Genomic DNA, 22,636 nt, shown 5'->3' with positions numbered 1-22,636 from the left:
AGGGAGGGGCCGGGAGGGGCGGGGCCAGAGGGGAGGGAGGGGCCGGGGCCAGAGGGGAGGGAGGGGCCGGGAGGGGCGGGGCTGTGAGTCAGTGCTATGTGCGGCAGCAGGAGGAGCAGGCATTCTCAGTCTCCTGGATAAGATCAGAGTGACTACTGCCGGGAGGGGAGGGGCGGGGCCAGAGGAGAAGGAGGGGCGGGGCCAGAGGGGAGGGGTGGGGTGGGGCCAGAGGAGGGGCCAGAGGGAAGGGAGGGGTGGGGCGGGGCCAGAGGGGAGGTAGGGGTGGGGCGGGGCTAGAGGGGAGGGAGGGGCGTGGCCAGAGGGGAGGGAGGGGCGGGGCCAGAGGGGACTGACTGTGGAACGTGAACTGGCAAAGAGCCGTTTAAATTTCAATTGGCTCCCTGCCAGGAGCCGACTCATATGATTCACTATAAAGAGCCGGCTCTTAGAGCCGGCTCGTTCAGGAGCTACCCATCACTACTGTGCGCACAGAGCAGCCATATATGTGGTGGCGGCTCTGCAGGTGGAGGTATGTGGAGGCCCCCATTACTGGGCGCAGGGGGCATTAACCCCTTCAGCACGGAGACTCTTATAAGAATCATAAGGTTTCTGTTCTGTTTCCTGTAATAGATACAGACGACCCAACTATGGAGACAGGAAGGGAGGAAACTTATTGTTCTCATAGTACAGGACCCCTTTACTGGCCCCACAGTGTAATGCCCCCATTATGCCCCTTATGCAGGATGTATGATGCCCCCCACACAGTGTAATGCCCCCATTATGCCCCTTATGCAGGATGTATGATGCCCCCACACAGTGTAATGCCCCCATTATGCCCCTTATGCAGGATGTATGATGCCCCCCACACAGTGTAATGCCCCCATTATGCGCTTATTCAGTATGTATGATGCCCCCACACAGTGTAATGCCCCCATTATGCCCCTTATGCAGTATGTATGATGCCCCCACACAGTGTAATGCCCCCATTATGCCCCTTATACAGGATGTATGATGCCCCCCACACAGTGTAATGCCCCCATTATGCCCCTTATGTAGTATGTATGATGCCCCCACAGTACCACCTGAGGTCCTGTAGTTGGAATAAGTCCTGAGGTTTTACAGTTAGAATAATCCCTCTGGAGTTGGTTTTCCCTTTGCCTGCTCCCCTACATGTAGACCCTCGAGCATGTATACATGCATGTAGGGGAGCAGGCCTTACTAGATATCGAGGCTTTGTACAGTAATATATCGCATGAGGATGGTATCAGAGGAGTAAGACATTTCATAGAATCATAGAATCATAGAATGGTAGAGTTGGAGGGGACCTCCTGGGTCATCTGGTCCAACCCCCTGCTCAAAGCAGGATTCACTAAATCATCTCAGACAGATGTCTGTCCAGCCTCTGTTTGAAGACGTCCATTGAAGGGGAACTTACCACCTCTCGTGGCAGCCTGTTCCACTCATTAATCACCCTAACTGTCAAAAAGTTTTTTCTAATATCTAATCTGTGTCTCCTCCCATTTAGTTTCATCCCATTGCTTCTAGTCTTTCCTTGTGCAAATGAGAATAAAGATGATCCTTCTACAATGTGACAGCCCTTGAGATATTTGTAGACAGCTATTAAGTCTCCTCTCAGTCTTCTTTTTTGCAAGCTAAACAATCCCAAATCCTGCAACCGTTCCTCATAGGACATGGTTTGCAGACCAGTCACCATTCTGGTCGCTCTTCTCTGAACTTGCTCCAGTTTGTCTATGTCTTTTTTAAAATGTGGTGCCCAAAACTGTACACAGTATTCCAGATGAGGTCTGACCAAAGAGGAGTAAAGACCGATAATGACTTCACGTGATCTAGACTGTATGCTTCTGTTAATACATCCCAGAATTGTATTTGCCTTTTTTGCTGCTGCATCACACTGTTGACTCATGTTCAGTCTATGATCTATTAGTATACCTAAGTCTTTTTCACATGTACTGTTGCTTAGCTCTATTCCACCCATTCTGTATATGCTTTTTTCATTTTTATTGCCCAGATGTAGTACTTTGCATTTTTCCCTGTTAAAAACCATTCTGTTGGTTGCTGCCCACTGCTCCAGTTTATTTAGGTCTTTTTGAATCCTCACTCTCTCTTCTCTAGTATTAGCTATCCCTCCTAGCTTTGTGTCATCAGCAAATTTAATCAGTTTACCCTCAATTCCTTCATCTAAATCATTGATAAAGATGTTGAACAATACAGGTCCCAGGACGGAGCCCTGTGGTACCCCACTTGAGACATTCATCCAGCTGGATGTGAAGCCATTTACAACCACCCTTTGAGTCCGATCACTAAGCCAGTTATGAATCCACCTAACAGTTGCCTGGTCCATTGCATACTTGGTCATTTTTTCAATAAGGATGGTGTGAGATACTTTGTCAAATGCTTTGCTGAAGTCAAGATATACTATATCTACAGCATTTCCCTGATCCACCCAGTCAGTGATTCTGTCATAGAAGGAAATTAAGTTAGTCTGACATGACTTGTTAGTTACAAACCCATGCTGACTTTGGTTAATCACTTCATTCTTATCCATGTACTTACATACATGTTGTTTAATAATTTGTTCAAAGATCTTTCCTGGTATAGAAGTCAGACTCACCGGCCTATAGTTCCCTGGGTCCACCTTCTTCCCCTTTTTGAAGATAGGAACAACATTTGCTCTTCTCCAGTCTTCTGGGACTTCTCCTGTTCTCCAAGAATTTTCAAAGATTATGGAGAGTGGTTCTAAAATTTCTTCTACGATCTCCTTCAGTACTCTGGGGTGTAATTCATCTGGACCTGGAGACTTGAACTCATTTATGTTAGCTAAATATTTCCTCACAATCTTTCTGTTTACAGATAACTTGGATTCTTCTATTCCTTTAAAAGGACAGTGAAGATCAGTTGATGTTACATTTTCTTTCTGAGAGAAAACAGATGCAAAATAGGAATTAAAAAGTTCGGCCTTCTCAACATCCTCTCTTACCATTTCTCCATTTTCATCCTGTAAAAATCCTATAGCATCTTTGACTTTTCTTTTACTTTTGACATACCCCCAAAATCCTTTTTTATTGCTTTTGACATCTCTTGCAAGCCTTAGTTCATTGTCAGCTTTAGCTAACCTGATACGTGCCCTGCAGGATCTGCAGACTGCATTATAATCTTCTTTAGATATGCCTCCCTCTTTCCATTTAATAAACATTTCTTTCTTTCTTTTTAGCATGTGTTTAAGTTCTGTGTTCATCCATCCTGGTTTCCTTAAATGCTTCCCATTCTTCCTACTTTTCGAGATTGTTAACGATTGTGCTTTGAGAATCTCATTTTTAAAAATTTCCCATCCTTCCTGGACATTTTTGTCCTTAAGGACATCCAGCCATTGGATCCCTCCTATTCTCTTTCTGAGTCTCTTAAAATCTGCCTTTCTAAAATCTAACCTTGAAGTTTGAGTCTTAACATGTCTTCCTCCTCTAGTTATCCAAAATTCTATAATAGCATGATCGCTGCCTCCTAGGGTCCCAGCCACCTTTACCTCCTCAACCATTTCCTCCCTGTTTATAAGGATTAGATCCAAAGTAGCAGATCCCCTTGTTTTCTCCCCTACCTTTTGGAAGATAAAGTTGTCAGCAAGAGAGGATAAGAATTTGCTTGACCTGTTAGTTTTACTTGAGAGAGATTCCCAACAAATGTCTGGATAGTTGAAATCTCCCATGACCACTACGTCATATTTTTTGGAGAACTTGGTCATTTGATGCATAAAGAGTTCATCCATATCTTCAGCTTGCCCAGGTGGCCTGTAGTAAATGCCTACAATGGTGTCCTTTCCGTTGTTCTCTCCTTGTATTCTTACCCAAACAGTTTCCACAGAACTCCCAGTCTCTGAAGCTTCAATCTCTGTGCAGATATACGCTTTTCTAACATACAATGCGACACCTCCTCCTCGTTTATCAAGTCTGTTTCTTGCAAATAAGTTGTATCCTTTTAGCCTTTTATTCCAATCATGTGTATCGTCCCACCAAGTTTCAGTGATTCCAATGACATCATATTCCTTTTCCTGCATTAGTAGTTCCAATTCTCCTTGTTTGTTGCCCATGCTTTGTGCATTTGTATAAAAACATTTTAGTTTGTGATTGGTTTCTCTTCCTCCCATATTTTTATTATTTAAATTGTTTTGTCTTTGTTCTTCCTTTCCACTTCCAGTAGCAGAGATCTCAATAGTATTTGTCAGCTGTATAGCTTTTTCTGGCCTTTTGCTTCCCTTCCCACATTGTTCTAGTTTAAAGCTCTCCTGATGAGTGTAGCAAGGCGACTTCCAAATACATGTTTTCCAGTCTTCGTAAGGTGCACCCCATCTCTAGCAAGTAGTCCATCGTATAGGTAATTCATTCCGTGATCCAGAAATCCAAATCCTTGTTGACGGCACCTTCGACGTAGCCAGTTGTTCACCTGTAGAATCTTATTCCACCTCATTGTTCCATGGCCATCCACTGGGAGGATGGATGAGAAGACCACCTGCGCTCCCAATTCTTTCACTTTCTTGCCTAAGTCTTCAAAGTCACTGCAGATGGTTTCCAGGTCCTTTCTTGCGGTGTCATTTGTCCCCACATGTATTAGCAGGAATGGGTAGTGATCTGTAGGTCTGAAGAGTCTTGATTTCTTGAAATCGAGATCAATAGAGTGTAGTAGACATAATGACTTCATGGAGGATCTTCTAAAATTCACTCTTACACATAACTTATTTATTTTTGACAGGAAGTACTTCCACCAGCTCAGTGGTACTGCGATGGGGAGCCCCTGTGCCCCCTCGTATGCTAAACTATTCCTGGGCTGGTGGGAGGAATCCACAATATTCAGGGATGATCATAAGTGGTGACATCCATATATTGGGGTATGGTACAAATATATTGACTACATTTTAATCATCTGGTCAGAGACGAGTGAACAATCTCTTGAATTTATCAGGGAACTCAATATCAATAGAGTGAGCCTGAGATTTATATCAGAGTTTAATTATTACCAGTTGCCTTTCCTGGATGTACTAATCAAGAAAGAACGGGATGAGACCCTAGGGACACTCATCTACCATAAACCTTCAAGCACTAATAAACTATTGAAGTGGGATAGCCACCACCCCATCCCCATAAAAAGAGGAATACCCAAGGGTCAATTTTTATGGTTGAGAAGGTACTGCCATAATGTCTCAGATTTTAATATACAGGCAATAGACCTGAACATCAGATTAAGGGATTATAGGGTACTCATGGTACATTTTGGATTCCACATCATCGTTTGCAGAAAAATGGGAGAGACAGACACTCCTCCATACCTAACCAAGAGACCAAGAAAAAGATGGGATAGCATGAGTAAGAAAAACTTATGACAATCAGAGTGACCTGGGATATACTTGTGGCCGACCCGGCTCGGAAGGTGCTGTGTGATCTACTCCCACAATAACTTTCAGAAAGGGTTGGTCAATTAGGGACCATTTAGTGCATAGTTTCTACAAAAAAACTGCACCCAAGGGGGCTTGGAAGAATCTGCAGTTTCTTTAGATGTGGAGAATGTTGTACATGTAATTGGATGAGACCATGTAAATCTTTCTCGAGTTCCTCCACGAGTAAAAACTTTTTTCAGAGGGGTTATTCCAACTGTAAAACCTCAGGACTTGTATATATGGCCACATGCACCTGCCCCCTAGATTATGTAGGTAACATGTAAGCAAATAAGAAGAAAGGATAGCACTCACCGGTCCCTAAAACGTGCTCCTTTATTGTATCACTTTAAAAGCAACATGCGGGCTAGACAGCGGTACACTATTCCTGGACCAATTGTCATCCCCGTACAAAGTTGCCGGTTCTTGTTTTCTTTTTTGTGTTTGGACAGATTATGTAGGCAAGACCAAGAGGGAGTCTAGGAGGAGGGTGGGGGGCATTTGGGTGACATATGCCATGGTCAGGAGACCCGATTAGCGAGACATATGAATAGTGTACATCGAGGTGAAACCAGAGACATCTCCTTTTGCATCATTGAGGTGGTTAAACCCAATGTGATAGGAGGTGATCACAATAGATGTATCCTCCAAAAAGGAAAATGAGTGGATTTCCAGACTGGATTCACGAGCCCCTAAGGGACTGAATGAGCTAATTTCCTATGCCTGTTTTGTATGAATACAGACCCATTCCGGATTACATTTTTGGATTGTATACTCTATTCATTGCTACTCAGTTCCCTGTGAATGAGGTTCACATATTGTTGTACTTCATCGAGATATCTGAGCTTCTATATCAGAATTATTTCTTATCAGTTATATCCTACATATACTATTTAGTAACTAACAAGTGTGATGATCCTTGTGTATCTCTAATTATGCAATAGGGAACAAATTTGATCATTTACGAATATACTGTGGGCCATCATCCCATATTTTCTGTAGTGATAAAGTAGATCTACATGCCTATTGCATGATGGGAGGATGTGCAATACTTGTTTTTAGTCCCCAATGACGCTCATCTCAGAGATAGGACTTTTCTATGTTGGTGGTATGCAATCCAAAACCATTACGCGATCCGGCGTGGAAAGCATGCTTCCGGGCACATCTGAGCTTTCTTCCGGCCTGTTGTTTTGTGCTGAATTGTGGGGAATACTTGAGAATTTATTTTTGTTCCTTCTGTCTTTAGTTGATCCCACTGATGCATCAGATTAGTCCTCAGAGAATTATAATTAGAGGAACCCATGGACACATTAGGATTTGTGAAGCTGACCTCCGCTCTCCTCTATTTCCTTTGAATTTATTGTGTGACCTGTATTTCAAAACAGTAGTTCTTGGTTTGTTTCATTTCCATGTGTAAATTGAATTTGACTCGTAGTCTTTGATATTTCTTTCAAACTTAGCTTTTTCGATGTCTGAGATCCATCCTCCAGACTTTGTAAATTCGTTTGCATATTTTGTTTGAGTTTTGTATCCAAAAAGGCTTCTACACTTGGCGGAAAACTTTCACCGAGTTTGTTTTCAAGAAACAAATATCAAACTCAATGTGACTTGGTTATTCTTTATAAATTTATCTTTATTAAGTGTTGAAAAGGAAATACAAATACAAACACCGGGTACTAGTTGTGCAACAAGTAGTAGGTCAAACATGACCATAACAATAACAATAACCAGTATTTCCAAAACATTTGAAAATTAAATAAGTAAACACAATCCAAAGTAGAGTCGCTGGTAGAACATTGGTTCAATGTGTTTTAGGATATACCAGCGTGGTGACTCAGACTTAAACATTAAGTCATTACATATTCATGTTGATTAACAAATAAGGGTTATAAAAGAAAAAATGAGTAGTTAAAGCCCAAAACACAAATATACACAAAGACAAAGGGAAGTGGGGGAAGGGATGTATGGGTAAAAGGGTTAGGGTAACGTCAGAGAGGCTCCTGAAGTATAGACTTAACTTTCCCCTATGAGGGCCAGGTAATCAGCGGAAGATTTAAACTCCAGTAGAGCCATGTTTTATAAAATTTATCATGGGAGTTATTGATCGTGTAGGTGAGCTCCTCCATTAACCTAATCTCTTTTATTTTGGAGAACCATAGTGAGATTGTCGGGATAGTGTTACTTTTCCATAGTGAGGGAATACATGCTCTAGCAGACGTGATCAAGAGTCTCAGTATCGAGTTTTTATATGTTTTTAAAGGGATGTTGCTGTGATGGAGAAGGACGAAAGCTGGGTCATGTCTTGCTCCATCCACCAACGTCACGTTACAACACAGACTGTCCAGGAGTTTGCGGAACCTCATCAGGAGAATTCCCAGGCGTTGTAGGGAGGTCATACAGGCACGTGGAGGCCACACATAATACTGAGCCTCATTTTGACTTGTTTTAAGGACATTACATCAAAGTTGGATCAGCCTGTAGTGTGTTTTTCCACTTTTAATTTTGGAGGTGACTCCAAATCCAGGCCTCCATTGGTTAATAAATTTGATTTCCTTTGATAATTTTTGTGTGATTTTGTAGTCAGCACATTCAACTTTGTACAGAACAAAGTATTCATTGAGAATATTTCATTCATTCAGATCTAGGATGTGTTATTTGAGTGTTCCCTTTATTTTTTTGAGCAGTGCATTTAATAGAATGTATAGAGAGTAAACTACAATATGTGGGATGCACTTCAGAGTCGCTAAAAAAATATATTAGAAGACATTTATCTAATGCAATCAATCCCACAACATTAAACGTCTTTGGTTTAAAGACGCTTCACCATGACATATGATTCAAGCCATGTTAGTTTCCTTGATACCATGGTGATCAAGGATACAAAGGGCCACCTAACAACTGATCTCTATTCCAAGCCCACCGATCGCAATGACCTATTACACTTTTCTAGCAATCATCCAAGGTCGATGAAGAAATCTATACCTACATTACGATTTCAGAGGGTCAAACGGATAGTGTCCAGTGAAACTATCCGCAATCAGAGGTTACAAGAAATGTCGACCAAATTCACTGAACGAGGCTATCCACCTAGCTTCTTGAATCCCCAGGCGTCGAATTCTAGAACTGATCTTCCAAACACTAAGGACAGAATTCCCTTCGTTCACACGTTCCACCCCTTCGCCTACATCTTAAATAAAACCATTAGGAAACACAGGAACATCTTACAAACCGGCTATCCCACGATCCCTGCGTTCCAACAACCCTTCCTACCGTGTTTTAAGAACCAATATTAGAGACTATGGTTTTTGCAGAATCCCAAAATGGGCACATTCCCATGTCTCCAATGTCGTCAATGCAACAATGTCCTCAGGGGTAGCATTGTTCATCACCCACAAACTGAAAAAATATACAACATCAAAGGGTACTTTACATGTGACAGTTCATATGTGGTATATCTTATTAAATGTCCATTCGGCCGAATCTGTGTGGGGGAGGCGGCACAGCCCATAAGGGATAGGATTTCAAAGCACAAGTCCACAATTCTGTGCAAAAACCTAATGTTACCCATTCCCCAACAGTTTATCATGGCAGGACATCGTATTTCTCAATTCAAATACCAGGTATTGGAACAAGTTTTGACACCACGTCGGGGGAGCGACAGAGTGAGCCTTCTCAAACGTAAAGAAGCCTATTGAATTCATGAATTACAGTCCTTAGAGCCGAAAGGCCTTAATAGGGACTATGACCTGCTGGCTTTTTATATAATTTTTTTTTTATGTTTGGAGTTTGGTTCTCATTGAACAATTGGTATAGAGAAACTTGTCACCCAGGGATCTTATGTGACCCTATGTTGAAATGTATTTTACGTTTGGATATGTGGTCTTCAAATTGAATAGGTCAATAATATACATGTTTTGATCTCCATATCCTACTCATATATTGTCTCCTTTATTGCAGATTATTCCTCTCTGGCACACTCTTGTCCCCTCTCCTAGATCCTTGTCCACTCCAACAAAGGCTCTGGCTCATGCCCATTGGGTCTTATGCTCTATACTGGTGGAACGCACATTCTCTCTCCCTGGCACTTAAACTTCCGGCTCACTGGAACGCATTTACACCAGCCTGCAGAATGCACAGCTTCCTGGGAGCAGTGCGTCACTTCCGGTGACGTCACACATGCACTTCCGGAGTTCACACTACACAGCACTGCGGGATTGGCGGCGATTGGTCAGCCGATACCATCCTGCCCCTGACAACTCTCACAGCACCAGGAACTAGCGGTGGACACCGCGTTCCTCTAAGCCACTACGTGCAGTACCAACTTATAACCAGGAACTAGGGGTCACAGGTATGCTACGTCCAGCTCTATTTGGTCTATCTCTGCCTCCACAGTCCCTCTCAGCTGTTAACTCTGAGTCTGCCACTCTCTGCTCCTTTCTGCAGACCCAAGCAACCAGAGTCACCATATCTCCACACTTTTGAATTCCTACCTTTGAATACCATCCAGCAGTCTAGTAGGTGTCACCTCTCTTCAATTTGTATATATACTTGCTCTATACTATGATGTTGTATCCACATTAATGGGGTTTGACAAAATATTATACACTGTTTAAGAGGGGTTTGGGAGAAATTGTTAATATTTTCACAAAATTTCCCTGACAGTGCGTCTATGAGAAACGTATTCAGCTGCAGACTCCAAGGAAGAAACTGCTTGTTGTCTGTGTCCTAAAATATAACGGTTTTATTACTAGATATAAAGAAAAAAACGAAATACTGTAAAATAATAAATCTCCTTATATGTTTTCCCTCATTATCTCCAATAGATGTATTATGATGTGCCATCAACTTATCTTTTTCTCCTTCAGGTCTCTCTTCGGATCCTCTCAGTGACGATCTTCAATATAAGAAAATTTTTCTGATTTACCCATCAAAGGTGGCTATGGACAGAGACAAGATGGTGGAGAGGATATTACACCTCACCCTAGAGATCCTCTTCCGGCTTACTGGAGAGGTGAGAGATTCTGATGACGTCACATTACATCATTCTTATCTATGGGAATAACAGATGGACAGAACTGGAGAGGTGAGGACTCTGGAAAAGTCTGGAGGGAGATTTATTAATGTGTCTCTCCATAACCAGGATTACACAGTAGTGAAGAAAACCTCTAGTGAGCGCTGTCAGAACCCTGTGTCTGAGGGATGGGGAAGACCCCTGAGCCCAATCACAGAGCTTCCACCTCACCCCCTGATACATGAGGACATCAATGACCAGAATATCTTAGAACTCACCTACAAGATGATTGAGCTGCTAACTGGAGAGGTGACACTGCTGGGAATGCTGGGACATTTTACAGTAACGCTATGAAGTGATTGGGGGGGATGAAGGTATCATTGTATGTGTCAGGTTCCTATAAGGTGTCAGGATGTCGCTGTCTATTTCTCCATGGAAGAGTGGGAGTATTTAGAAGGACACAAAGATCTGTACAAGGGCGTCATGATGGAGGTTCCCCAGCCCCTCACATCACCAGGTAATAGACAGGACTAAATACACACGACCTATAATTATCTGTATGTAAAGAATGAATTCAGTCCCTGTATGTGTTTCCTCCAGATCTATCCAGTAAGAGGACAACACCAGAGAGATGTCCCCGTCCTCTTCTTCCACAGGACTGTAAACAAGAAGATCCCAATGTTCCTCAGGATCATCAGGTAGATGGAGAGAAGGTGTCATGAGATCTCCCCTATGATGTGTAGACGGCTGTGACGGTTTTGTATTCAGTCTTGTTTTATCCACCATTATTATGTTTTATATTTGTGTAATGAGAACAGTGGAGATGGCAGGATTAGAGCTGATCATAGATGGGACTTCTCCATCTGTCTGTGACTTTTATAATATTTGTTTCAGGGTGAAGGTCTGACCCATATTAATACCACAGAGACATATGTGAGGGGTGATGAGCGGTGTAAAGAGGAGATTCCTACATATGACTACCCAGGTGAGTAGTGACCACTAAATGCAGAGAAGTCACAGATTCTTCTCAGTCACCGACTGTGGCTGCTTTATCGGTTGTGTAGTCCGGCCGTATCACAATCTTGTGGTCACCATTTTGCCGCTAGACCACAACAATCTCCTCCGTCCGAAAATATTCAGATTACTTTGGGAAATTGGGAAAGCCCTTTTCTATAGCACTTACAACCTGGAGGATCCACCTACCCCCTGGGATTAGATGATGCTGACCGTTACCTGCCCAGGTCTGTAAACTACAAAGCTAAATGACAGCGTGCGTAGAATGTGCAGATGATCAGGCCCCATTTTTCAAATCTGACGTGTGTCACTTTATGTGGTGATAACTTTGAAATTTTTCACAAAGGATAATAAGAAACAAATGGACCTTACAAATTATTTTCCAACTTCTTTTGAATTTGACAATACCCTATATACGGTTGTACACTACTGCACATGGCAGGTTTAGAAGGGAAGGAGCGCCATTTAGCTATTAGGAATGCAGATTTTGCTGGAATAGTTTGCAGACACAATGTATTGGAGGCGCTGTTCATGGTCACCTGGAAGCTCAAAAGATGGCCACCACGAACAGGCTTGCCTTATCTACCCCGTTTACATATTTCACAAATTACTTTCCTCATCACCCTTTAACCTCTCTACATGGATCTGGACTTACACAAAGATCCCTAGGCTTGGGCCACAGTGTTACCTGCTGTTCTGTGGTGTGAGATGGGAAGAAGAATAGTCAGGTAGCCAGGTCAGAACAGGAGAGCAGAGAAAATACAAAATCAGAAGACACAAGAGTAGTCAGTAAACGGGCCGAGGTCACAACATAAAACAAATACACAAGCCGGGAGCTGAGCACAGAGGACTGAACCAGAGGAGAACAAGACTGTACCTGGCTGCTTCCGGCAATATGCTTCCGGCTTTAGTAGCGTGCGGTGCTTTCCAGTTGGCTGAAGCAGGGAGCAGATTACTCCAGCTGGATAACACACACACCCATACTGCCAGACTGGATGGTACTACTGGTCCAAGCAACCCTAATCTTAGTGGCTGGACAGAACCTGCGCCGTCCAGAGCTTCTGGTTCGGACGTCTCCTCCATCACTAGCGCTGCCTGCAGGATGAATAAGGCGGCTCCTGGTGACAAAAGCAAACGTCACATAAGTCGAAGCACGAGGAGAAGTAGATGTCCCAGAGGAGATGGGACACACCTTTTGCAGAAGCCCTAATATGACAAAATGGCAGAAAACCAGAACAGTAGAAATCCCCATTTTGGAAATTATAACCCTCAGTGAATTAATCTATAGGAGTAGTGACTATTTTGACTCCACAGTCACTCTCCAGAAATTAGCACGCAGTGGATGTTGGAGAGTGAAAATTGCAAATATGCTATTTTATTACCCAACACATAGTGCCCAGATTGTGCTCCAGGAGACACACACCATAAATTAAGTGGGTTCTTCTCATTATAGTAATGCCAAATACATAGATGCTAAATGTGATTTAGGCACATAAACTACTGTAAGGCTCATAAGCGAGGGGGCGATCTGACTTTGGGAGAGTGGATATTGCTGGATTGGTTTATGGAAGCCATGTTGCTTTTCAAGAGCCTTTGAGCCACTAGTAATGTGGAAACCTCTGTTATTACATTGACAAATGATGGACCTGAGTGGGGAATTGTTTTTTGTGAGAGGAGTAGAAGTTTTTATTGGTATTATTTTCGGCTACATAACATTGTTTGGTGGCTTTTTATTCCATATTTGGAGGCAGAATGAAAAAACGGTTGAACACCACGCTCTACTGCTCAATCCTATGAGGTTTTCTATTAGACAGTCATTGTCCTGGTGGATAAGTGAATTTTTTTATATAACTTGCCTTTTTTATGGACAGTTTAAGTAGAAATGTTCAAAAATATAAAATTCAAGGAATTTTTATTAAAAAATAATAATTGGTTTTCTTCTTGGCAGATGTCTGTACCAGGAGATCAGAGGGACAGCTGATATCTTCAATTTTCAAATCAGATTATTTTCAGATCCAACAGGATACAATTGAAGTGAATGACATTTCTCCAGATTTACCATCATCCCTTCACAGCAAAGATCTGTCATCTGATCCTTTGAAACAGGTCCTGTCTTCTGATTCATTACTGACTACTAAGGAAAATCAAAGTCACAAAATAAGCATTAAAAAGCAAAATGCTTCTAATGCAAAGAAGCCATTTTCACGTTCAGAATATAGAAATAGTTTTCCTCCCAAAAAGTCTTTTCTTAAACCTCAAAAAATTCACACAGCAGAGAATAGATTTTCTTGTGCCAAGTGTGGGAAATGTTTTAATCAGAAATTAGATCTTGTTAGGCACCAGATAACTCACACAGGGGAAAAGCCATTTTCATGTTCAGAATGTGGGAAATGTTTTACAGAGAAATCAACTCTTATCACACATCAGAGAACTCACACAGGGGAGAAGCCATTTTCCTGTTCAGAATGTGGGAAATGTTTTAACCAGAAATCATATCTTAATATACATCAGAGAACTCACACAGGTGAGAAGCCTTTTCCATGTTCAGAATGTGGAAAATGTTTTAACCATAAATCTAGTTTTCTTAAGCACCAGAGAACCCACACAGAGGAGAAGCCATTTTCCTGTTCAGAATGTGGGAAATGTTTTACAGTGAAATCAACTCTTATCAACCATCAGAGAACTCACACAGGAGAAAAGCCATTTTCCTGTTCAGAATGTGGGAAATGTTTTACAGAGAAATCAAATCTTATCAGACATCATAGAACTCACACAGGGGAGAAGCCATTTTCATGTTCAGAATGTGGGAAATCTTTTGCAAAGAAATCAAATCTTATCAAACATCAGAGAACTCACACAGAGGAGAAGCCTTTTTCATGCTCAGATTGTGGAAAATGTTTTGGACACAAATCATATCTTTATAAACATCAGAGAACTCACACAGAGGAGAATCCATTTTCCTGTTCAGAATGTGGGAAATGTTTTACAGTGAAATCAACTCTTATCAACCATCAGAGAACTCACACAGGAGAAAAGCCATTTTCCTGTTCAGAATGTGGGAAATTGTTAAAGGACGAGGTTTCCCTCCAAAAATATCAGTAATTAATGGGGGAACTTTCCTACTCCTCTATTGAGGTCCGATATTAACTATTAACATCAAACTTGATTATTAATAATTAATATCCACTAATGTTATCTGTGCCTTATACTATATACCAACTGAGACAAAACCGTGTGCTAATAAAAGGTATTTATTACACAAAAGTCTACAGTTAATATACTACTATTTATCCCACTAACACAGTACACAATAATAATAACAATATACAATTCCCAATTACCTATTTTCCACCCATGTTTCCTAATCACTCGTGCAATATCAGCCCACCCAACTATACTAACTTTCCCTATATATATATACAGATACAAGGATAGGGTTAGTACAGGGTATGTAGGGCTAGCAAGTAAAGAGTTACAGGGGAAGAGAGATACTCAGCCATGTGTTATGTCCATCTCTAACAGTCCAAAGAGAAAAGAGGGCTAGCACATGAGTGCTCTGGGGTTTTAAGTCCTGCACCGGAAATGATGTATTATTCCCCGCCCACTGGCTAAGGTCTTTGTTCATGTCCAGCCATACTCGCAAAACCTGTTTTAGTACATGGCTGGACATTTTGTTGATCCTGACCCCAACAGCAGCAAGTAGACTGAAACACATAAGGAGATGGGGGCCAATATATATGTATACTTATCTGCAAGCATGGCTAGTATGTAGATACATATATACATGTACAACCTAGGACACTTCCCTTTACAATCCCCTTGTTGTCGAGAACACGACAATGAAATTTGAGGGAAGTGTTGTACTGGGATATATTTGCCTACTCCAGCCCCATTTATAAGTTGTGACAGTTCAGGATGGAATGAAGTATAATACTGCACTTAGGTACCTAGACATCAGCCATTACGGCCATCAACTCTTCCCTGCCTTTCACCGTAATCCAACGCATCCCTCCACAGAATACACTCTGCTTCTTTCTTGGATCTTTAATCAAACTCTTTTTGTTGTTAAAGTCTTTTTGCTGTGGTCCTGTCGTTGCCAGTCTTCAGGTATCTGCCTACCCCAAAGTTGTCTTGCTGGTCAGACTCTGGAATGGCTTTACCCTCAGTGTATAGGTTGGCCCGAGTCACTATCCTGTGTACACCCCTCACCCTGCCAGTCTTTCTATTCCTCTCCCGCAGCTTGCTTCTGCAGGGTTATGAGTACTCCTGGCTGGCTCGCCATTGTTAAAAGACGAGGTTTCCCTCCAAAAATATCAGTAATTAATGGGGGAACTCTCCTACTCCTCTATTGAGGTCCGATATTAACTATTAACATCAAACTTGATTATTAATAATTATTATCCACTAACGTTATCTGTGCCTTATACTATATACCAACTGAGACAAAACCGTGTGCTAATAAAAGGTATTTATTACACAAAAGTCTACAGATAATATACTACTATTTATCCCACTAACACAGTACACAATAATAATAACAATATACAATTCCCAATTACCTATTTTCCACCCATGTTTCCTAATCACTCATGCAATATCAGCCCACCCAACTATACTAACTTTCCCTATATATATATATACAGATACAATGATAGGGTTAGTACAGGGTATGTAGGGCTAGCAAGTAAAGAGTTACAGGGGAAGAGAGATACTCAGCCATGTGTTATGTCCATCTCTAACAGTCCAAAGAGAAAAGAGGGCTAGCACATGAGTGCTCTGGGGTTTTAAGTCCTGCACCGGAAATGATGTATTATTCCCCGCCCACTGGCTAAGGTCTTTGTTCATGTCCAGCCATACTCGCAAAACCTGTTTTAGTACATGGCTGGACATTTTGTTGATCCTGCCCCCAACAGCAGCAAGCAGGCTGAAACACATAAGGAGATGGGGGCCAATATATACATGTATACTTATCTGCAAGCATGGCTAGTATGTAGATACATATATACATGTACAACCTAGGACACTTCCCTTTACAGAAATGTTTTACAGAGAAATCAAATCTTATGAAACATCAGAGAACTCACACAGGGGAGAAGCCTTTTTCATGTCCAGAATGTGGGAAATGTTTTAACTAGAAATCGGATCTTGATAAGGACCAGAGAACTCACACAAGGGAGAAGCCTTTTTCATGTTCAAAATGTGGGAAATGTTTTAACCAGAAAGCGCATCTTGATAACCACCGGAGAACCCACACAGGGGAGAATGTCACAACTACACCCAATTACTCTCTGTAGAGATTGGAAAGGCCCTAGCTGCACAACTAAAAATGCCACCACACACCCAACTAACTAATAAGCCGTTGAGGAGTTTCTCATACCTCCTGAGGAACCAGAGGGGAGGCTGCAACACACTCTCAACAAGGGAAAAGAAAGTATGAAGTAAAATACGAAAACTCTGAGTGAGAAACAAAATCACATTCATATAGGGCAAAGAAGGCAAGCTAAGGAGAACCACAAATAAAAGGAACAAGTATAATCTCCTAGAAACCTATCATTGTTAGAATGAAAAGGTACTGGGAGGGAAAGAAAACTGACCGGGAGGATAGTTTCACCTTTGAGGTGAAACTTATAAAATTTATCCTCACCAACTGTATATGTAAAACCTGTCCGTTTATAATGACCATGGATAAAATAAAGATTCCCAACTCACATCAGGACCACAAGACCCCAGGTACTTTCAGCTGCATCACAATGAACTTAATTATATGTAACAAATGTCCAACTGGGGGTCTGTATGTAGGGGAGACAAGGCAAAAACTTAGAACAAGGATGAATTCTCATCGCCACACAATAAAAGAAAAAAAGAATAGCTCTACTTGTGGCCAAACATTTTTACGGCCACAACTGCTTCTCCCTCTCCCATACTGATAGTTCTGCTTCACGTCACTTGTCTTATCTATTGCATTATTCCTGTGCCCCTTGAAAAAGGTTTTCCTACCGAAACGTACGTCGGGGTGACGGTAGCAGAGCCTGTCTGGTGGCCTTACCCAGGTACACAGCTATTTCAGCTTATTTATGACCAATTGTTTATATTATTTCTATCTGTATAAGGGTTTTAACCCTTTTGTTTCTGGGTAGTTGGATTGTGATGGGATATTATTGTTTTGGGGGTACAATTTGGAAAAGGTATTCTTTATGGGTGGTATATATTTATTAATACATGTGACCCTGTTGCTGTCCCCCTTATATTTCCACTTGCTATATAGGCTGACCTTTCGGGCGCTGTGTCACAGTTTTTAACATTGTTTTATTCATGTTGATCCAGCACTCTGTGTCCACTCTGTCGTCCGCAATTATTTTTGTAATTTGTGTTTACTACATGTGTTAACAAAGGAGTTTTCTTACTTCTTTACTATTTTGAACTTGTGTGGCCATCTTTTTGTTTCTCTGCTTCACAGAGGAACACCCCCCCCCCTTCCCTTTACTGTGCCCTGTTGTGTATTAATATGTGACTATTCAGATTTTGTGTTATACTATGTCTGATGAAGAGACCTGAGTAGTCTCGAAAGCTTACTGACTAATGGCTAACTGAAAAGATGGTATCAACCACTGAGGACTTTTAGATTTTTATATTTTTCTCCAAACAGCAATTTTAAGATTTCTCCACAGGTGTTCAATGGGATTTACATCCAGATTCATTGCTGGTCAGAACTGTCCAGCACTTTGTTTCCATCCATTTTCTGGGTGCTTCTTTAAATATGTTTGGGGTCATTGTCATGCTGGAAAACCCATGACCTAGCAAGCAAACCCAACTTTCTGACACTAGGCACTACATTGTGCCCCAAAATCCTTTGCTAATCTTCAGATTTCATGATGCCTTGCACACAGTTAAGGTACCTGACCAGAGGCAGCAAAGCAACCCCAAAACATCTTTGAAGCTCCACCATATTTGACTGTATGTGTTGTAAATTTATTGATTATGTTGCGCACCTTGGACAGAGGAACATGAGGATCTCTAAAGATGGACTTATAACCTTGAAATTATTGATATTTTTCAACAATTTTGGTTCTCAAGTCCTCAGACAGTTCTCCTTTTTCTGTTTTCTCCATGCTTAGTGTGCCACACATATGCACACAATGAAAAGATTGAATCAACTTCTCCCTTTTTTATCTGGTTTTAGTTGTGATTTTCATATTGCCCATATCTGTTATTTGCGACAATTGCGTTTGAACAAGCTTCACATGCTTGAAACAAAGTTGTTTAGCCACAATTTTGGCAAGGTGTCAACAATTTTGTCCGACCTATTTTATGTGGTTTTGTGTGAAATTATGTTCAAGTTTCCTTTTTTCTGTGTTTTCTTGTGTTGTTCCAATACATCCAAAGGAAATAAACGTCTATAACAAAACATGTAATTGCAATAATTTTCTGGGAGAATTACTTCATTTTCTGGAACAATTTCAAGGGAGCCAACACTTTTGACCATGACTTGTTTTTGTTGCCTTTTTAATTTGTTGCAGCATATCATCCTCTACGTGTTCAGCTATATTAGGAGGCTTGTAGCAAAGTCCAATTAGCAGCTTTCCATTATTGCCATTTCCATGTACATTTACCCATACTGATTTTACATCAGGGATGTAAAGCTCAAAACATGCAGAGGGCCAAAATGAAAAAGTGGGACAAAGTCGTGGACCAACCAGTATATAGTATAATGGGCCCAACACAGTCCTCCATACAGAATAATGGGCCCCACATAGTCCTCCATACAGTATGATTGGCCCCACATAACTTTCCATCCAGTATAATGGGCCCCACAAAGTCTTCCATGCAGAATAATGGCCCCACATAGATGTGGTGGTTCTGGTGTCGTGGGTCAAATATAATCACCAAAAGTTGGCCATGTGTGCAGTACATTGTCGAAGCTGCCCCCCATGTCGTCATTGAGCTTGAGGTCTTAAATTGGTTTTAACTAAAATACCCACCCCTCTACCTATTTTTCTTTCCTATCCGTTTGAATGTAGTGTAACCCTCTGTTTGACACCCAGTCATGGCTTTCATCCAACCAGGTTTCTGTAATACCCACCACATCGTAATCTGTGGCTGACCTAAGAGTCTCTGATTCATTCATTTTGTTTTCAAGACTTCTTGCATTTGCCAGCAGACATTTAATACTATTAGCACATTTATTACGGCTACTCGCCTCCTTACTTTCCTTGAATATCTCACTCTCTCTGTCTACTCTACCCCCTTATTTGCACAGCTACCCTCCCTCCCCCCATATCCTAGTTTGAAAGCTCCTCCATCTATCTGACCATTTTCCCCCCAGCACATCTGCATTCTCCTCTTGAGGTGCAGCCTGTCCCTATCGTAAAGATAGTAGCCAACAGAGAAGTCAGCCCAGTTCTCCATGAACCAAAACCCTGACAATTATCTCCTTAAGTTCCCGCTGACTTTCTAGTGACGTAGTGGAATCAGCAGTATATCTGAAAACACCACCTGTACTTCAGCTTCTCTCCTAATTCCCTGTAATCATTTTTAAAGACCTTTCACCTCTCTCTAACTTTGTCATTGGTACCAACGTGTACCATGACTGCTGGGTTTTCCCCAGCCCCACCAAATAATCTGTCTATCTGATCGCCTGAAGAGCCCCCTGTTAGGGGCACAAAAAATGTGTGTATTCTCGTCTTAGTTGTCTGCCGTCAAATTGTATATAGGATCTATACGGTCGGAGAAATCACAAATGAACACTGAGTAGTGTCTCAAATAGGCTTTTTATAGGAAAAATCAGGAACCTTTCCACACATTACCTCATTGCCTTATCTCATAATTCTGGCTGACATCTGTCGCTAATGGGTCATTATTTTAATATGTAAACATAATATGTAAATTAAGTCAAGCTGACTCTCAATTAAATCAATTTAGTCCGTCTTGCACATAAGGTTCAAAGGTCAATCAGTATAGTCACTTATCTTTTATTATTCTGTAATTTCCCTAAAAGTAATAAAGATCATTAGAAAGCTGTTATTATCAGATTAATATGTTAGTCGATAATCATTAGGGATTTTCCATAATTCCATGTTCCACGTACTATGTGGATCTTTGATCAATATGAGGTTGTTGGTACAATGTGGTTCGGGCAGGAGGAGGGAATTTTGTATTATCTACAATTCTTAATACATACTATTTTCATATAACTTCCATAATCATACATATATTTATCCATAACACCCCAAATTAACTTAGGAATTATCTTAAGAACCATAATCTTTCCACTTGACGAGATAATGCAGACCTGACCCACCTGGAATCAAGAATTCGCCTTACTTCATACTCCCAATACCCTTCCAAATCCACCTCAATTATGTCTTGAGGTCCCCTCAATTTTTTTTTAAAAGAGAAGAATGGAAAGAATTATTGATTTCCAGGCAATAAGAAGTTGCAACTTAACTTACAGGATTTAAAATTTTAATAATTTTATAAGGACCTACAAAAGGTTGTCCACTACTATTAACAATGACTCTATGGATTTAAACTGTGCCAACAAGTCTTTTTGTAAATACCTTGCTTGTTCTTTATTGCCTGTGAGCGGCGCTATTGCTGGCCGCTCACCAGGCATCACGTGACCCCGGCTGCTGCCGGCTCCGACATTCGCTGATGTCACATCAACTTCCGGCTGCAGTCGGACGTGAGCAAGTTACGCCCTCCCCATTGATTGATGGGCCGTGGTCGGGGTTTCACCGCACATCACAGCCCAGCATCCACTGCGTGCTTTCCTTCTCTGCTTTAGTTGGGAAAGAGCAATAAAAAATTGAATTGCACTCGGACCAATGTTAGTGAATGAATGACATCTCATCTGCGATTTGTTTTTTCTCAGCTGAAATCGGGCTGAGAAAAATTTCACAGCATGCTGCAATTTGCCACGTATCTCGGACGAGAAAAAATCGCACAGCGCTCAGACCATGCGAGTGCCCTCCGATTTTCACTCACCCGTCTCTTTAAAAGCTGCCAATTCATCAGCCGCATACAGTTACAATACATCGGTACCTGACAATTTAGAACAGAAAGAATAGCTATACACATAGAATAGATAGAAAGGTGTCAGTCATGTATATAATTAGTACAATGACAGTGCTGGTTACTGTACTTGTCATTTATTGTTAAATTAAAGGATTTATTTAAAAAAAAATTGGTGTGTCGTCCCCCGTAATTTTATAGTCTAACAGAGGTTAAGCAGACGGCTGGGGCAGATTTTTGAAGCCTGGGAAGGGGGTAATGCCCACGGAGCTTCCCAGGCTACTAATATCAGCCCCCCAGCTGAATACTTAGCCTTTACTAGCTATTAAAATGGTGGATCCCCAAAAAATGATTTGGGGTCCCCCTATTTAACAGCTAGCAAAGGCTAGGCAGACTGTTGGGGACTGATATTTCTAGCCTTGGAGGGGGCCAATATTCATGGCCCCTTCCTAGGCTATTAACAGCAGCCCTCAGCCGCTGCAGAAGTGGCACTTAGCCTCCGCTCTGCCCACTGCTCTGTAGCGGTGGCAGTGGGGTAATAGGGCTGGGGTTGATGTCAGCTTATAATGCCAGCTGACATCAAGCCCAGGTTAGTAATGGAGAGGCGTCTATAAGATGCCCCCATTACTAACACCATGGTGAAAGTGATATGTGAAATAACTACAACACCATGCATAAAATATTTTATTTGGAATAAACACAGAGACCTTCTATTGTTCTAAATGAAACCCTACTTACCATAATGCCCATTCCAGATGAAGCCAATGTCCCCTGCAATGAAAGTTAACTAATAAAGCAACCTCATCCTTACCTAACTAGAAACACTAGCGATCTTAGGCCACCGTCCCACTATCAGTATTTGGTCAGTATTCGGTCAGTATTTTTTCTCAGGAGTGGGAGCCAAAACCAGGTGAGGAACAATCAGAGAAAAGGTATAATGGAAACAAGTCACCAATTCCTGCATTTATCCCCCATTCCTGATAAAAAATACTGACCGAATACGGATAGTGGGGCCGGGGCGTTAGAATAAAAAACTGCATTGTATTGACATCAGGGGTATAGATTTGAGTAACTAACTCAAAACCAACGAGGAATAAAGTGCAGATTTTTGGGGGCACATGATACAATATATACAGTTGAAACCAGAAGTTTACATACAC

At 41.5% G+C, this 22,636-nt stretch overlaps 1 protein-coding gene and 1 long non-coding RNA gene across 2 annotated transcripts; both read left to right on the top strand.

The window, feature by feature from the left end:
• The first annotated feature begins 479 nt into the window (after positions 1-479).
• LOC141176038 (uncharacterized) lies at positions 480-9,956 on the top strand. The gene is made up of 3 exons (XR_012253097.1): positions 480-529; positions 9,398-9,788; positions 9,884-9,956. It is a non-coding gene; the product is annotated as an uncharacterized lncRNA (long non-coding RNA).
• Positions 9,957-10,835: 879 nt separating this feature from the next.
• Positions 10,836-16,098, top strand: LOC141176177 (uncharacterized). The gene is made up of 4 exons (XM_073660172.1): positions 10,836-10,968; positions 11,052-11,149; positions 11,346-11,436; positions 13,414-16,098. The coding sequence occupies exons 1-4, from the start codon at positions 10,836-10,838 to the stop codon at positions 14,565-14,567; spliced, it is 1,476 nt and encodes a 491-aa protein (XP_073516273.1). The 3' UTR covers positions 14,568-16,098.
• Positions 16,099-22,636: the final 6,538 nt, after the last annotated feature.

The sequence above is a fragment of the Phyllobates terribilis genome, unplaced genomic scaffold (genome assembly GCF_046119375.1).
Source record: "Phyllobates terribilis strain yellow unplaced genomic scaffold, ASM4611937v1 Scaffold_17__1_contigs__length_24005725, whole genome shotgun sequence".
NCBI classification, from domain to species: domain Eukaryota; kingdom Metazoa; phylum Chordata; class Amphibia; order Anura; family Dendrobatidae; genus Phyllobates; species Phyllobates terribilis.
The sequence above is the reverse complement of the archived record's forward strand: the minus strand, read 5'-3'. Positions and strand labels throughout refer to the sequence as shown.

What these genes read in the sequence shown, in the direction of transcription:
- LOC141176177 (XM_073660172.1), top strand. Translation starts at nt 10,836, where the DNA reads ATGTGTCAGGTTCCTATAAGGTGTCAGGATGTCGCTGTCTATTTCTCC. An exon ending in ATGTTCCTCAGGATCATCAG is followed by an intron (nt 11,150 to 11,345) that starts GTAGATGGAGAG and finishes TATTTGTTTCAG; the next exon opens with GGTGAAGGTCTGACCCATAT. An exon ending in TCCTACATATGACTACCCAG is followed by an intron (nt 11,437 to 13,413) that starts GTGAGTAGTGAC and finishes TCTTCTTGGCAG; the next exon opens with ATGTCTGTACCAGGAGATCA.